The following is a 17,784-nucleotide window of genomic DNA, read 5'->3' as shown; positions in this document are numbered from 1 at the left end:
CCTTGTAAATTATTTCCTTGGTTTTCAGTTAAATAAAATAAAATAAGTAGCTACCTTGAACAAATATTCTACCTTAACAGAGACGATTACTTACAGTGGCCAAATAATAATGACCAAAACCTTCCTGTGACATAGACGATTACTTACAATAGCCAAATAATAGTGACCAAACCTTCCTGTGACCTTGGCCGTTGAAATAAGGCTATTAGGACTGCATTTTTACTTTCAAAAGGAGTGATGATCGACTCGAAAATAGTAGCTCTTTATAAGAAAACTTCAGTGATACATACTTCTCCTATATTTGGCAATAAATCATAGAGTAGAAATAGTTTTATAATTGTTGTTCTTGTGCAACATTGAATGGAATCCTTATGAAAACTGATTTAAGGACACGAAATGTAAAACAAAGGAAGTTTCCGAAAACTTAGGACGTCAATGAAAATGCAATCGGCAGTTTGCATATTCCTTTCATCTCTCTCTCTCTCTCTCTCTCTCTCTCTCTCTCTCTCTCTCTCTCTCTCCCCTAAAACATCACAGTAATATTTTAATTACAGGCATAAATCGTAAGAGCTGTGTGAATAATAAAATGCGAAGTTATTTAGCGTTGTTCGTCGTTAGGGGCAATCGGCTTCCGAGAGCTTCACTGGCTGTGTGATCGTGAAGTGTATTAACTGACAGCTGAATATAAAAAAGAGTTACTTACTGTCCGACGACGTCTGTTGGAGCCAACAGCTCTTGGAAGGCAACTGGGGTCGATCTTTCGGGCGGCAAAGTGGCGACCCTGAGGTGAACAGTGGCTACGGGCGTCCCTGGCTGGAACATCCACACTGTTTATGTCAAACGTACAGGAAATGTACATACTTAATATATGACTAGCTTAGCGCCCGCTGCTTCGCTCGCGTAGACTGTTATGGCTTGCAAAGATTTTTTGTTTTCATTTAATCGAATTTTTATGTTCACAAATTATAACACCTTCTAAGCTTTTCGCACTAATTAATTCCATATAAGCATGATCTCCTCTGGCCGCTGTGGCCGAGCGATTCTAGGCGCTTCAGTCCACAACCGCGCTGCTGCTGTGGTAGCAGGTTCGAATCCTGCCTCAGGCATTGATGTGTGTGATGCCCTTAGGTTAGTTAGGTTTAAGTAGTTCTAAGTCTAGGGGACTGATGACCTCAGATGTTAAGTCGCATAGTGCATAGAGCCATTTGAACTATGGTCTTCTCCGAGTGTACTTCTGACCAAAAGGGTATTCTGGTAGGTGGAGTCGAAAGGTTTTGTTAACCATGCCTTTTGAGTCCTTCTGGAGATATTTCCATAGCAACTTTCATCCCCTAACAAATATTTCTTTACATCTAACCGAGAAGTCAAATATCAGCTTTCTGAAATTTAGCCGTAACAAAATGTTTTCTTGAAAAATTTTCATTCCCTATTGCACTCCCTTCGGGACTGAATTCCCAGAAACATTGAAACACGCATTTTTTTAGAATGAAATTTTCACCTACAGCGGAGTGTGCGCTGATATGAAACTACCTGGCAGATTAAAACTGTGTGCTGGACCGGGACCTTTGCGTTTCGCGGGCAAATGCTCTACCGACTGAGCAACCCAAGCACGACTCACGCCCCGTCCGCACAGCTATAATTCCGCCAGTACCTCGTCTCCTACCTTCCAAACTTTACAGAACTAGCACTCCTGAACGTCGCAGGAGAGCTTCTGTAAAATTTGGAAGGTAGGAGACGAGGTACTAGCGGAATTAAAGCTGTGCGGACGGGGCGTGAGTCGTGCTTGGGTAGCTCAGTTGGTAGAGCATTTGCCCGCGAAACGCAAAGGTCCCGAGTTCGAGTCTCGGTGCGGCCCACAGTTTTGTCTGGCAGGAAGTTTCACGTATTTTTTTGTTTCTAACCAAAAAGTCAAATACCAGTTGCCATAGATGTAGGCTTAAAAATCTTGTAGTAGTTCTTTAGTAATTGTTTATTTTGAAAAAGACTTTCGCCCACTGTTTTACACCCTTAGTGGTCGAATTTCCAAAAATGGTGAAACAATTATTTTTTATTTTCTCTCTGAGAAATCAAATACCAGTTTTCACAGTTCTATCTTCAAAGCTCCCTTGACAGTGACATACTTTCAAAAAGCCTTACATCCCCTATTTCACCCCCTTAGGTGTGGAATTTCAGCCAGTTGCTTTTTTAATGAAGCCTGCTTTATAAGATCCACAGATTCTAGAATTTTTTAAGCTCGTATCCTTAGCGATTTGGGCTGGGCGATGATGAGTTATTCTGTCAGTCAGGACGTTGCCTCTTATGCATAGAGATTGAAAGCACGATGTTCCTTTCGATCGAAGCCATATCAGCAGCAGTGAACAGTGGCCACAACTTGGTACTGTTGATAAGTAAAAACTCAGTAACACAAAATCTCGTCTATATTTAGTTCCTTCGGAAATTGAAGCTACAGTGTTTGTAATTAGACCTATATCATGTTACGTGGCGGCAAGTCTTGTAATAAGACAACAATTTGATTTAGTCCATCGTACTGCTGTGAAAAAGTGCGTCGGGATGTTCCATGACGGACGATCTTTCCAGTTGAGTGATACCTGGTTTAGTTTATGATCACAATTTCCTCTACCTTGTTCAGCAGTGGTAACATCAGTTCTCGTCAGACCACCGAAGTTAAACGCTGTCGGGCTTAGCTAGCACTTGGATGGGCCACCGTTCGGGTTGCCCAGTGTTGTTGGCAGATGGGATGCACTCAGCCCGTATGAGGTCACTTGGGGGGCTAGTTCATTGAGAAGTAGCCGCTCCGGTCACGAAAACTGACAACAGTCGGGAGAGCGGTGGGCTGACCACATTCCCTTCCGTATCCGCATCAGATGCTGACTAAGGGCTGAGGGTGACATGGCGGACGAGTCGGTACCATTGGGCCTTCACGGTCTGTTCGGACGGTGTTTGTTTGTTTGTTCTTTTGTTCACAAATGATTTACTTATTGCCAAAATCATGAAAGTCGTTAATGAGAAGCTAAATTTCAATCTTAAAAAGGGGTTATGTTCTCCATGCAACTGAAGTACTCCCCATGAAGTTTTTAACTGATGCTGTAGATGTATAAGAGGCAGCCAAATGAAAACTCTATAGATGGCAAACCAGTAAGTAAACTTACATTAAAAATTAAGAAATTCCTCCAGCTGTATTTAAGGTGTGGATTTTATTTTGGCAACTAGTTTGAATGTTGTAACCCCCCCACGAACCATGGACCTTGCCGCTGGTGGGGAGGCTTGCGTGCCTCAGCGATACAGATGGCCGTACCGTAGGTACAACCACAACGGAGGGGTATCTGTCGAGAGGCCAGACAAACGTGTGGTTCCTGAAGAGGGGCAGCAGCCTTTTCAGTAGTTGCAGGGGCAACAGTCTGGATGATTCGCTGATCTGGCTTAGTAACATTAACCAAAACGGCCTTGCTGTACTGGTACTGCGAATGGCTGAAAGCAAGGGGAAACTACGGCCGTACTTTTTCCCGAGGGCATGCAGCTTTACTGTATGATTAAATGATGCTGTCGTCCTCTTGGGTAAAATATTCCGGAGGTAAAATAGTCCCCCATTCGGATCTCCGGGCGGGGACTACTCAACAGGATGTCGTTATCAGGAGAAAGAAAACTGGCGTTCTACGGATCGGAGGCTGGAATGTCAGATCCCTTAATCGGGCAGGTAGGTTAGAAAATTTAAAAAGGGAAATGGATAGGTTGAAGTTAGATATAGTGGGAATTAGTGAAGTTCGGTGGCAGGAGGAACAAGACTTTTGGTCAGGTGAATACAAGGTTATAAATACAAAATCAAGTAGGGGTAATGCAGGACTAGGTTTAATAATGAATAAAATAATAGGAGTGCGGGTAAGCTACTACAAACAGCATAGTGAACGCATTATTGTGGCCAAGATAGACATAAAGCCCACGCCTGCTACAATAGTACAAGTTTATATGCCAACTAGCTCTGCAGATGATGAAATAATTGAGGAAATGTATGATGAGATAAAAGAAATTATTCAGGTAGTGAAGGGAGACGAAAATTTAATAGTCATGGGTGACTGGAATTCGTCAGTAGGAAAAGGGAGAGAACGAAACATAGTAGGTGAATATGGATTGGGGGGAAGAAATAAAAGAGCAAGCCGTCTGGTAGGATTTTGCACAGAGCATAACTTAATCATAGCTAATACTTGGTTCAAGAATCATAAAAGAAGGTTGTATACATGGAATAATCCTGGAGATACTAAAAGGTATCAGATAGATTATATAATGGTAAGACAGAGATTTAGGAATCAGGTTTTAAATTTAAGACATTTGCAGGGGCAGATGTGGACTCTCACCACAATCTATTGGTTATGAACAGTAGATTAAAACTGAAGAAACTACATAAGGTGCTAATTTAAGGAGATGGGACCTGGATAAACTGAAAGAACCAGAGGTTGTAGAGGGTTTCAGGGAGAGCATAAGGGAATAACTGACAGGAATGGAGGAAAGAAATACAGTAGAGAAGAATGGGTAGCTCTGAGGGATGAAGTAGTGAATGCAGCAGAAGATCAAGTAGGTAAAAAGACGAGGGCTAATAGAAATCCGTGGGTAACAGAAGAAATATTGAATTTAATTGATGAAAGGAGAAAATATAAAAATGCAGTAAATGAAGCAGGCAAAATAGAATACAATCGTCTCAAAAATGAGATCGACAGGAAGTGCAAAATGGCTAAGCAGGGATGGCTAGAGGACAAATGTAAGGATGTAGAGGCTTATCTCACTAGGGGTAAGATAGATACAGCCTACAGGAAAATTAAAGAGACCTTTGGAGAAAAGAGCCACTTGTATGAATGTCAAGAGCTCAGATGGCAGCCCAGTTCTAAGCAAAGAAGGGAAGGCAGAAAGGTGGAAGGAGTATATAGAAGGCTTATACAAGGGCGATGTACTTGAGGACAATATTATGGAAATAGAAGAGGATGTAGATGAAGACGAAATGGGAGATACGATACTGCGTGAAGAGTTTGACAGAGCACTGAAAGACCTGAGTCGAAACAAGGCCCCCGGAGTAGACAACATTCCATTAGAACTACTGACGGCCTTGGGAGAGCTAGTCATAACAAAACTCTACCATCTGGTGAGCAAGATGTATGAGACATGCGAAATACCCTCAGACTTCGAGAAGAATATAATAATTCCAATCCCAAAGAAAGCAGGTGTTGACAGATGTGAAAATTACCGAACTATCAGTTTAATAAGTCACAGCTGCAAAATACTAACGCGAATTCTTTACAGACGAATGGAAAAACTGGTAGAAGCGGACCTTGGGGAAGATCAGTTTGGATTCCGCAGAAATGTTGGAACACGTGAGGCAATACTAACCTTACGACTTATCTTAGAAGAAAGATTAAGAAAAGGCAAACCTACGTTTCTAGCATTTGTAGACTTAGAGAAAACTTTTGAACAATGTTGACTGGAATATACTCTTTCAAATTCTGAAGGTGGCAGGGGTAAAATACAGGGAGCGTAAGGCTATTCACAATTTGTACAGAAACAAGATGGCAGTTATAAGAGTCGAGGGGCATCAAAGGAAGCAGTGGTTGGGAAGGGAGTGAGACAGGGTTGTAGGCTCTCCCCGATGTTATTCAATCTGTATGTTGAACAAGCAGTAGAGGAAACAAAAGAAAAATTCGGAGTAGGTATTAAAATCCATGGAGAAGAAATAAAAACTTCGAGGTTCGCCGGTGACATTGTAATTCTGTCAGAGACACCAAAGGACTTGGAAGAGCAGTTGAACGGAATGGACAGTGTCTTGAAAGGAGGATATAAGATGAACATCAACAAAAGCAAAACGAGGATAATGGAATGTAGTCGTGTTAAGTCGGGTGATGCTGAGGGAATTAGATTAGGAAATGAGACACTTAAAGCAGTAAAGGAGTTTTGCTATTTAGGGAGTAAAATAACTGATGATGGTCGAAGTAGAGAGGATATAAAATGTAGACTCGCAATGCAAAGGAAAGCGTTTCTGAAGAAGAGAAATTTGTTAACAGCGAGTATAGATTTAAGTGTCAGGAAGTCGTTTCTGAAAGTATTTGTATGGAGTGTAGCCATGTATGGAAGTGAAACATGGACGATAAATAGTTTGGACAAGAAGAGAATAGAAGCTTTCGAAATGTGGTGCTACAGAAGGATGCTGAAGATTAGGTGGGTAGATCACATAACTAATGAGGAGGTATTGAATAGAATTGGGGAGAAGGGGAGTTTGTGGCACAACTTGACTAGAAGAAGGGACTGGTTGGTAGGACATGTTCTGAGGCATCAAGGGATCACCAATTTAGTATTGGAGGGCAGTGTGGAGGGTAAAAATCGTAGAGGGAGACCAAGAGATGCATACACTAATCAGATTCAGAAGGATGTAGGTTGCAGTAGGTACTGCGAGATGAAGAAGCTTGCACAGGATAGAGTAGCATGGAGAGCTCCATCAAACCATTCTCAGGACTGAAGACCACAACAACAACAACAACAACAACAACAACGTCATCTTCAGGCCCACACACTTGTTGACGTCAACTGCGTGCGGCTGATACTAGAAGTCAGTGGTGAGATACGGACGTACCCCGTGACTAGTACTAATTACTAACCACCCTCCACACGGAGCACGTCCGTATCTCACCACTGACTTCTAGTATCAGCGGCACGCAGTTGACGTCAACAAGTGTATGAGGCTGAAGATGACGTTTTTACAAGGTTGAAACTAGTTGCCAAAATAAAATCGACACCTTAAATACAGCTGGAGGAATTTCTTCATGTTTTATACGAATTTATACCAGCTGACATCCCACTGTCCTCCATTTCAACTATGGATGTACGAGGTAAGTTGAAAGATTACCGTCTAACCTCCTTGCTTAGGGACGCCAGATGTAAGTTGATTTCGCCGGCCGGAATGGCCGTGCGGTTCTAGGCGCTACAGTCTGGAGCCGAGCGACCGCTACGGACGCAGGTTCGAATCCTGCCTCGGGCATGGATGTGTGCGATGTCCTTAGGTTAGTTAGGTTTAAGTAGTTCTAAGTTCTACCCGACTGATGACCTCAGAAGTGAAGTCGCATAGTGCTCAGAGCCATTTGAACCATTTTTTGTAAGTTGATTTCGTCAAGCCCTGAATGAAAATTGCGCAACGGATAACTGGGGAGGGGAGCTTGAGAGCGCTACCTATAGAGCGTGCCCTTTCTGTATGATACTAGGCAAGGGGCTGGAGGGCTCACACGCTGATGTGTGGGTCCCTGCATTCTATATCTTTTATTTTAAGTGAGTTCCTTTAACTTTACTTCTTTGTGATTTTTAAGATATGTTAAAGATTGATGACAACTGATTAACTATTTATTTTTAACATTATCTTTCGACTTTATAGCGATTGCAGCAATTGTTCCAGTTTACAACTTATAGCTCGGGTATATTATTTACTAATCTGCACGTACATTTCTACGGGCAAGACGGAATTGCGTTGGCCAGATGTATACCACCAAAGTCTCCCAAAATTTTACATGGGACATCAACTATGTGAGTCGACGCGCAGGTCGCCGAAGTGGCGTCAACTCGAAAGACCTGCACCAGGCGAACGGTCTACCCGACGGGAGGCCCTAGTCACACGACATTTCATTTCAACAATGTGAGGAGGATAACGGGCAAACTGGGGACCACATACATTAACACAGGGGGCAAATTTCCGAAATTAAATGAGAACATTCATTTCCTTACACAATCCAAAACTGGAAATAAAAGAAATAGTACAAATATTCAAATACCTCTCTTCCATGCTTGAACATTGAGACAGACGCACTGAAGGAACGTCTGCTCACTTACATGTCTTCTGCAACACTCCCATAACATGGCGGGCACCCGGAGGTCTTCCTGGGCCCCGGTGGAGGGAGTGGTCGAACCACTTGGCCGTGACCAACCTCTCCACCCCAGATCTTGTGCCACTGGAACGTCTTTGACTTTTACCTGCCTGTGCTGTCTCTCTGATCCCCTGCCCAGGAGTAAGGTTGGCACTGCTATACTACAGAACTACTTCCCAACTAAGATTTGGCCTTGCTTTACGGAAAGATGTGAGGAGGATAAGGAAAGTTCATGTGCAGATTCACATCCACATACAAGAAATGTATAATACACGACACATATAAATACGTATTATGAAGCCTGACACATTTCTTTCCACCCGTCCACATGGGTTCTTTTGCACCCGCGGCCGGCCGCGTCGTGTAACAAAATTCGCTGCGGAGCCGTCTGTGTTTGTATTCCCCGGTGCGAGCGAGCAGCGAAACCTGCTGCTTATGGAGCGGGAACTACTGCACCGTTTCAATGTAAACTGTTTATTATTTCAGAAGTAACCCCATAATTATTAACATGTTTACCCGACTGTGAGACAAGGCAGTCAGTGCATTCGTGGAAAAATGTTTGCGGTTAGCTCCGGAACAAGGGTTGTACCCAGGCGTGCACCTCATCGTCCACAACAAATCAACTACCGCGAATGTCTTTTTTCAGAGCTCCAAAAATACGGCCAGAGATGGGGACTGTATGGAGGATGTGTCAGAGCTTCCCAGTGAAAGGTCAGCAGCATAGTCGCAACAACCTCGGCAACATGCGTGCCCGCCCATATGCACTAAGTTTCATTTACGTGCGTCCAGGACCATCTAACAGTTCCCCATCCTCTGCAGTTTGTAGCAGTCCTCCGACGTTTTGGTATCGACCTATCTAATTCCTGGGGCTGGTTTTTCATCTCTCTGTTATATTCAAGAGCTAATCTATGGGTTTCGTAATATTCTCGGTGACTCTGATCGCGAAGTAATAGTACCAGTCTATCGTTTAACCAAAGTCCTCTGTTTAAACACTGACACGATACGGAGAGTAGCCTGCTATCACTGCTGTCACTCCTGTACGTACTACATGGCCAGTGCACATGCGCATGGCGGCAGATCTAATTACAATACATATTCATTTTGTAGTTGCTACATGTCAAAACCAAGTGCAACAAAAGGATTACATACACAACTTAGGTGTAACTAATACGCACCGCCACGTCAGAAACCGTATAACATTTAATTTGCCGTAACTAGAAACCAGACAAATGTGCATATTATAACACTACACAGCAAGCTGAAGAGCAATACTCACAAAAAAACCAGTCAATTAAGTTTATTGTGAACCGCTTCTTTCGTAGATGAGTTACATATCCTTATTTGTCATTCGACTTTATGTCGCTCCTAGTGCTTACTCCCTAGTATCTTAAGATAGTCACTGTTTCCACCAATAGCGTAACCATACAGTTCTGGATCTCTTCGCCTGTTTTGTGCAACAGTTATGTTTACGTGTATGCCCTCTCTGTAACAATCGTCAATCCTCTGCAGATCTTGGTGCACAATATTAACGATTTCTTTTCATGCACTAACGGGGTAAAAAAGGACTGTTTATATGCCTATTTACGTGCCAGTAATCTCTGTCTTATCTTATTCTTACGATCGCTACATGAGACGTACGATCGTGGCTGCATTGTATATCACAGACTACGTTGAATACAGTTTCTTTAAATTTACCCAATAGTGTTTCCGGATAAATACGTAGTCTTTTTTCGAGGTATAGCAACCTGATAAGTTATTAACAGTGACACAGAACTTTTAACGCTATTCTCTGGTTCATTTATACGGGTGCGGTTAGTCACCACCAATTACGTAATGCTATCTTATCATTAGTGTTTTGTGAACCACTCCTTTTTTTTTGGATGAATTACATTACCTTAAGATTTCCCTCAGCCCAGCATCTGCTATAACTTTATGTACTCATTCTACTTCGGGTCGCTGCAAAGTTGATACCAAGCTTTCATTGCAAAAAGCTATTACTTCTGTGTGTACTGCTCTATAGGGTGTCTATAAATCACTGTGATGCTACTGAAGTAATATCACATGTGGATATAGGCAACAAATTATATATGCTATGTTACAGGTAATTTGTGTGGCAACGGAATCGAATATTTTTCCATACAACACATCTTGATACAGCATTAAGTCGCTACTGACTTAGTGCAGTGTGCAAGTTGTCTCTGTCACCTTATTCCCAGGTTGCAAAACATTTGTTTACGGATGATACAGGACTGTGTGGTACAGATCAGTTTTTTCGAATGAAGCATTAAGATCATGATGCAATCATAGCCGTTACATTAAGAGCTGAACTATGTAGATATTAGAAATCTTAAACCAGTCCCAGGACTGAAGACCACAACAACAACAACAGTGCAGAATGCTGACGTGCGATTTCCTTGGCGAAAAACAGCTACATCCTTTGGATATATATCTATATATATAGGCGTTTTTGCTAACTCTGGCACAGTGTTTGTGACTGCTTATCTCTAATGCAGTGCAGACTATACACACTATAAAAACGTCTACTTATCTTTTATGTAATTGAAATCCAAAATATCATGTAAAGTAAAGTGTACTGCCATCTGTCACACAGCACCACATTTTATTACCCGAACACTTAGAAGATGTAACAAATATACTAAGGAGAGGTTGCATGTACTATGCTTGCCATGGTACGCAGAAGATGTAACAACTATACTAAAGAGAGGTTGCATACATTATGCTTGCCATGGTACACATACTATCAGTCATCACCCCAATGTTGTCCATGAGTCATATGTATTTTTTACTGCTATACAACCACTCAGTCACAATAGCGGGCTACAAATGTGTATCAGTACTCGAAATCTTTAATAGGGAATGGTTAAAGTCTGTTCGATACACTGGTTATTTCTCTTAACAACTGTGGCCTAACACTGTAGGAGACAGTCCTAATTGGGCAATATCTATAAGTGATAGTATTGTGGTGAACAATGTTCAATGTGGAAGAATCTTTCTCCTGCTTTAATATAACACTTCCATATAATACTTACATCGTTTTTGTTGGAATCTGTTACGAATTTCCACATAGTTTATGCGTAAATAATTGAAGCTACTGGCCGACAGAACATAGTTTATAATCTTTTCTTGATCTTCACTGTCTGGAAGGTTTACTTACACATCAGTTATTTTGCGGTGTTTTTATTGCCCCAATAGACGATTTACAAAACGAAGTAGTTTTGTAAGCTAAGCCTCCATACCACAGTTATGAATCGTAGCTTCAAGCCTGTTAATACCGTGTTCTTTGGCCTGGAAAGATGTAAAACTTTCTAGGAGATGACTATCAGATCACTTCACAAAATTGATAAACTGGTTAACGGTAACTTCTTTCACCAATGGGTTTGTGATTTGACATGTAAATTTGTGATATATCTTTAGTCTAAATGTTGAGCTCATTCTGTTAAACAGAACAGCACCATTTCCTTGGTAGTCTCCTTCTGGCTGAAAGAGGTTATGATTCGATGTTAGGTAGTCAAACATCACCATTTTGTTAAAAATCTTGCATTATACCGACATCCATAACCTAATAGCAGTCTACACGAATCTTTTATAGTAGCCCACACAATGGTCCATTGGAATATCTGTGTCAATGTCGACCAGTTCCACTTTATATGGTAATCCGTATGATTTTTATATGTCCTAGAAATTCTTTCTAGCGCTTCATTGCCAGTTTTTTCCAGTTTGACTTTTGCTGCCAAAGTATTCCTTCTGTGTAAAAATGGAAGTTTCGTCTTGGCATCATGTCTCTAGAATGTATAAGCTTGTCTCTATTTAAATATAGATACGTGGTGTCATCCCTCTCCTCTCTCATATCTAGTACACGCAGCTACTGCTGCAGATTCTGATTACACCCTCTGTAAGTGTGCTTTTTGTAAGTGTGGGTCAAGCCTTTAATTGGATTCAATGGCTCTGAGCACTATGGGACTTAACATCTATGGCCATCAGTCCCCTAGAACTTAGAACTACTTAAACCTAACTAACCTAAGGACATCACACAACACCGAGCCATCACGAGGCAGAGAAAGTCCCTGACCCCGCCGGAAATCGAACCCGGGAACCCGGGCGTGGGAAGCGAGAACGCTACCGCACGACCACGAGCTGCGGGCTTTAATTGGATTCGAATGGTGTGCTACTCACATCGCAAACAGATGAGATGGGACTGTGTGACACAGACCTTGCAAGGAATGAAGTGGTGTTTCATAACACTGTAGAAGACTGCCTACATCGACATGCTGGTATTGTACAGACCCTTTCCTGAAAATTGTATGTTTCGACAGTAAATTCATGTTTCTTTAATGTCTGTAAATTTTTTGAAAGAAGTATTCAGATCGTGCTGTAATCACAACTATAGTATTAAGAATTGACCTAAGTGTGGTTGATATAGCACAAGAATGATTGTATTTTAACGATGGTGCATTTTTTTGCACAATGTTTAAAACATATCTAATAAGATACTAATATTACTTACAAAAATCTAGTCATTTTAGTGTTCTCTATATCAGTCGGTAAAAATGGAATCATTATAAGATAATTTTGTCATCTGTCTGTCCAACTGTTAAGACCTCTTTTTCTCAGGAACTGGTAGAGCTTTTCAGTTGAAATATATATCAAATAGTGAGGTCTACAGTTCCTTGATGGTGTAAAAAATGTACGTTTCTAAGTCAAGGCACTCTGAAGATACAGCCATTTATGTCACATACTTCAGTGGTGACTCAGGGAAGTGTTATAGCACCTTTACTTTAAACCGTATAGATAAATGACATAGTAAATAGCGTCGGATGTTCCATGCGGTTTTTCACAGATGCTGTTGTAGTATAGATGGGAGTCACTACATCTGAAAATTGTAACTAAATGCGGAAAGACCTGCAGAGGATTTCCGCTTCGAGAAGAGAGTGGCAACTGATCCTCATCATAATTCGAATACACAGACCTGTTATTATATAACTACAAGATTCCAGAACACCTATTGGAAGCAGTTACTGGCATAAAATACCTAGCAAGTGTGCACACGAAGCGATTTGAAGTGGAATGATCACATAAACTTAATTGTGGAAAAAGCAGACACCAAACTGAGATTCAGTGGGAGAATCCTTAGAATATGTAGTCCACGAACAGAGGAAGTAGCTGACATAACACTCATTCGACTAAAACTTGAATATTGCTCGTCAATATGGGATCTGTAAGAGATAGGACTGATACAGGGAATAGAGAAGATCCAAAGAAGGGCAGCTCTTTTCGTTGCAGGGTCACTTGGCAAGAACGAAAGAGTCACAGATATGACTAACGAACTGCAATTGCGGATGGTGCAAGAGAAGCGTTCAGCATCACTGTATGGTTTATTGTTAAAGTGCCTAAAGTGTACGTAACTAGAACAGTCAACAAATATATTGCTTTCTCCTACATACATTTCGCGAAAAGACATGAAGATACAGTTAGACAGATTCGAGTGCACAGAGAGGATTACCAGCAATTGTTATTTCCATGAACAATTTGCGAATAGAACAGGGAAGGAGGGATTGGGGGTCAGTGACAGTGGTGCACAAAGTACTCTCCGCCACACATCGCAAGGTGGGTTGTGGGGTATAGACGAATTTTAATACTCGAAAACTCCTCATTAAATAACATAGGATACTTCTTGTTGAGCTAGAATCATGAAAGCTGACAAGAACCATGGTTCCAAAATGCAAGTAAAGCAGGACTCTGAGAGCTGTAAATTTATAATTATAACATATAAAAAAATTTACCATTTGTTGTTTGTCAGTCTGTCCATCCGTTAAGACCCCTCTTTCTCAGTAAAAGGTAGTGGTATCAAGTTGAAATTCATAGCAAACACTGAAATTTACGGTCACTTGGCGATGCAAAAACTGAAGCTTCTTAGTCAATTTAGTCAAAAAATACAGTCATTTACTGTGTGTCACCTATTTTCATATTTGTAAACTTACTCATCAAAACCTATACATGAATTATCTACAAACATAATTAAATTTGTATGAAACTCACCACAGACTGCAAGTCCTAATCAAACTTCCCTGGATTTTTTAAATTCTAATCTGATGGAAAAGTTTAGGCAGGTATACAATCAGTGTAGGTCAGTTAAAAAGGTAATTGCAGGTGCCTATACACAATTGAGCATTGCCATTCTAATATGAAGTACTGGTTGAGCCGTTTAGCGTAGCCCAAAGATGCTTTAAGTCCACTCCCTGGTGACCTATAGGGAAGGGAAGATCGCCATACGATCATGCAAATTTAAGAAAAATACTATGCCGTGCAACAGAAACTTCTTATTGAATAATAACTGATAGGATGGCCCAAGTATGCATGAACATACTGTAAGTAGGCTGTTTAGGTTTTCTTATTGGTAACGCCACATAGCGCTCTGTATGAATAATCACTGGCTGTGCTGTGCGCAGTCGGTGGCTAGTTTGCATTGTTGTCTGCCATTGTAGTGTTGGGCTGTTGGCTGTTAACAGCGCGTAGCATTGCGCAGTTGGAGGTGAGCCGCCAGCAGTGGTGGATGTGGGGAGAGAGATGGCGGAGTTTTGAAATTTGTAGGAATGGATGTCATGAACTGATATATATATTATGACTATTAAGGTAAATACATTGTTTGTTCTCTATTAAAATCTTTCGTTTGCTAACTATACCTATCAGTAGTTAGTGCCTTCCGTAGTTTGAATCTTTTATTTAGCTGGCAGTAGTGGCGCTCGCTGTATTGCAGTAGTTCGAGTAACGAAGATTTTTGGTGAGGTAAGTGATTTGGGAAAGGTATAGTTTAATGTTAGTCAGGGCCATTCTTTTGTAGGGATTTTTGAAAGTCAGATTGTGTTGCGCTAAAAATATTGTGTGTCAATTTAAGCACAGTCATGTATAATTGTTCAAAGAGGACGTTTCAATACATGTACTACACTGCACATGAATATACTAATAAAGAGGCTTATCTATCTACAACAGAAACAAGTGGTCCCTGTAACAATGTGGTTTATGACAGTAAAGCATCAACATATGAATTATCCACTGTGATATGTATGCTAACATTTAATGAATGAGCAAGGGATTGTAACTGTGAAGCATAATCTTGATACAATTCGGTGAACACAATAAAAGTGTAATCATGAAATAAATTGCGGATACAGCCAGTTCCCCCTTCAGTCTGCTGATTGCATCGCCGACTCATTCTACCACTTTTAATACAGAGTAACTGTGGAAGGCGGCGGCAATAACGGCTGGAAACTCTGACTCCAGCTCTAAAATGGAAACCTTCTGCTATACAACAGTAAGCCTCGCGTTATATGTCGTCTGGCAGCAAGGCTTAACTCTTCCACCTCCCATCAGCAAATGTTTTCTTTGCTCATCTGTCTGAAAGTGTTTACTTCTTAACCTTCTTTTAATGCACCCGTTTCTGCCAGTGTAAGTGTGCTTGCGTATGTCTTCGCCAGCACACCATTCCGCAAAGATGTAGCTCGAAGATCGATAGTAGGCGCTGGATCAGCATGCCTATCACGACAGGCCAAAGACACACCCACAGCAACACACCGCCAACGCTCTATTGACAGATGTATTTAGGCCGCCGCCGCTGACCGGAGCGTCTCACTGACTTACGCAGTCATGCATTTGGCGTCTGCCAGTACACTCGCAGAGGGGGTTTTGATCATCACAGGGGATGACAGTACATAGTTACCAGATTAGTGACCATAGCAGAACTAGCAGGGAGTTTGTAATACCCGATATTTTGTGCAAGAGGACTATTACTGATGAGCTAGTACCACCAATATATAAGGACTCTATTCAAGTTACGTATTCTGTTCATGTAAATAAAGAATTGTATTAATCCCTGTGTGCATTTGTGTTGTAGAAAGAGGATACCAGCCACCTATAACAACATTCTCTCCTCTGCTTCCTTGCGATACAAGACACTATAGTGGCGACGAGGACGCTACAGCAAGAATCTCACTGGCCAACTACAGCAGACCCTGCAAGTTCCGACCAACGATAATTTTATAAATAAATTAATCACACTCCTACTCACTTTGATTTTGTCATGAGTAATCTGTGAGCGCCTGGCGTGGGGAGGAAGGAAGAAAATCTCTCTCACTCCATGAAAGGTTTCTAACTCTTGTCTGTCGAACAGTATACATTCGGGCACACATGGTAAAGCATATGTCCTACATAAATTATTATTGAGAGCCAATCAGAGAGCCTGTTGCAAGGATTTTAGACCAATATTCTTTCGATCATAAGCCGCAGAGTAATGGCGGATCTCATACTTGACCTTTTCTGGCATCTGCACCTGGCTACACATCTTACCCTTACAAAAGGATTTCTTTAGGCACCACACAGTGGAGTTTTATACCACACCGGCACAAAATGTTGCAGGGAATTCATTATTTGTTGCCGAATGGCAGGTGCAGATTTGAAGGGGTTATGATGAATACACTAAGCAGATTCAGAAGGATGTAGGTTGCAGTAGGTACTAGGAGATGAAGTAGCTTGCACAGGATAGAGTAGCATGGACAGCTGCATCAAACCAGTCTCAGGACTGAAGACCGCAACAACAACATGATATACTTGGTGCACAGTAAGACTATTGTCTCTTATGGAGTTCAGACTGGTCAGTTGGAAGCTTGAAAACAAGTGCGCGTCCCCACACATTCCCGTGCAGCGCAACATTGGGAGATGGCAAAGCTGAATGCTCTACAAATATGGATACTGCACAATTCGACCACCCAGCCAAATTGAGACCCACAATGAGGTCTGTTCCAAATTCTCTCACGTGCTGACAATCCTGTCTCAAACGAGTACACGCCAACTCCATGTCCTTCACAGTGTACACGTAACATCTGACGCTATTCACGCTCCTTATATGCCCCATGAGGGTTGGCGCCAACACCGAACACGACAACACTAATGCACTCTGTTGGTGGTTCTACCAGTCGCAAGGAATTGCAATTCTATTTATATACACGGTAATTTTGTGTATGTCTGCGAAGTTAGAATGACATTCGTCCATTTTTCTGGGTGCCCAATTTTTTTGTCAAACAGTGCCTATATTTGCTTGTCATACGAATATGGAAACAAGCTGTAAGCATTTGTGTAAAACTCTTTGGAAGAACATACAATCCGGTGAGTGTCAATCAGACGTTGTCCAACTTGCAAATTAATGTTGCAAATGAGGCAAAGCCTGCAAGCCACTGTAGTGAGTGGTTTTGCACTAGCCCTAGGTGTAGGTGGATATGTTACTGTGTATTGGGCATTCATTGATGAGCAATATCATGAAGAAAAGAAAAGAAATCTCGAAGATGCTTAAACCACTGCCGAAGAATGTCCAAAGGCGACTGAGGGAGTGAGGTTTCCATATTGTTAAAACTGGAGGCGTTGGGATCATTTCAACGACACAAAAGCTACACTACTGGCCATTAAAATTGCTACACCACGAAGATGATGTGCTACAGACGCGAAATTTAACCGATGGGAAGAAGGTGCTGTGATATGCAAATAATTAGCTTTTCAGAGCATTCACACAAGGTTGGCGCCGGTGGCGACACCTACAACGTGCTGACATGAGGAAAGTATCAAACCGATTTCTCATACACAAACAGCAGTTGACCAGCGTTGCCTGGTGAAACGTTGTTGTGATGCCTCGTGTAAGGAGAAGAAATGCGTACCATCATGTTTACGACTTTGATAAAGGTCAGATTGTAGCCTATCGCGACTCCGGTTTATCGTATCGCGACATTGCTGCTCGCATTGGTCGAGATCCAGTGACTGTTAGCAGAATATGGAATCGGTGGCCTCAGGAGAGTGATACGGAACGCCGTGCTGGAGCCTAACGGCCTCGTATCAC

General features: G+C 41.7%; 1 protein-coding gene across 1 annotated transcript in view; it reads right to left on the bottom strand.

The window, feature by feature from the left end:
• LOC126273001 (venom dipeptidyl peptidase 4-like) overlaps positions 1–17,784 on the bottom strand; it is a 238,903-nt gene that overhangs the window by 130,163 nt on the left and 90,956 nt on the right. The window contains exon 8 of the mRNA XM_049976363.1: positions 704–813. Within this exon, the coding sequence (XP_049832320.1) occupies positions 704–813 (110 nt within the window). The remainder of the gene's footprint in view (positions 1–703; positions 814–17,784) is intronic.

Source organism: Schistocerca gregaria, chromosome 5 (assembly GCF_023897955.1).
Source record: "Schistocerca gregaria isolate iqSchGreg1 chromosome 5, iqSchGreg1.2, whole genome shotgun sequence".
NCBI classification, from domain to species: Eukaryota; Metazoa; Arthropoda; class Insecta; order Orthoptera; family Acrididae; genus Schistocerca; species Schistocerca gregaria.
The sequence above is the reverse complement of the archived record's forward strand: the minus strand, read 5'-3'. Positions and strand labels throughout refer to the sequence as shown.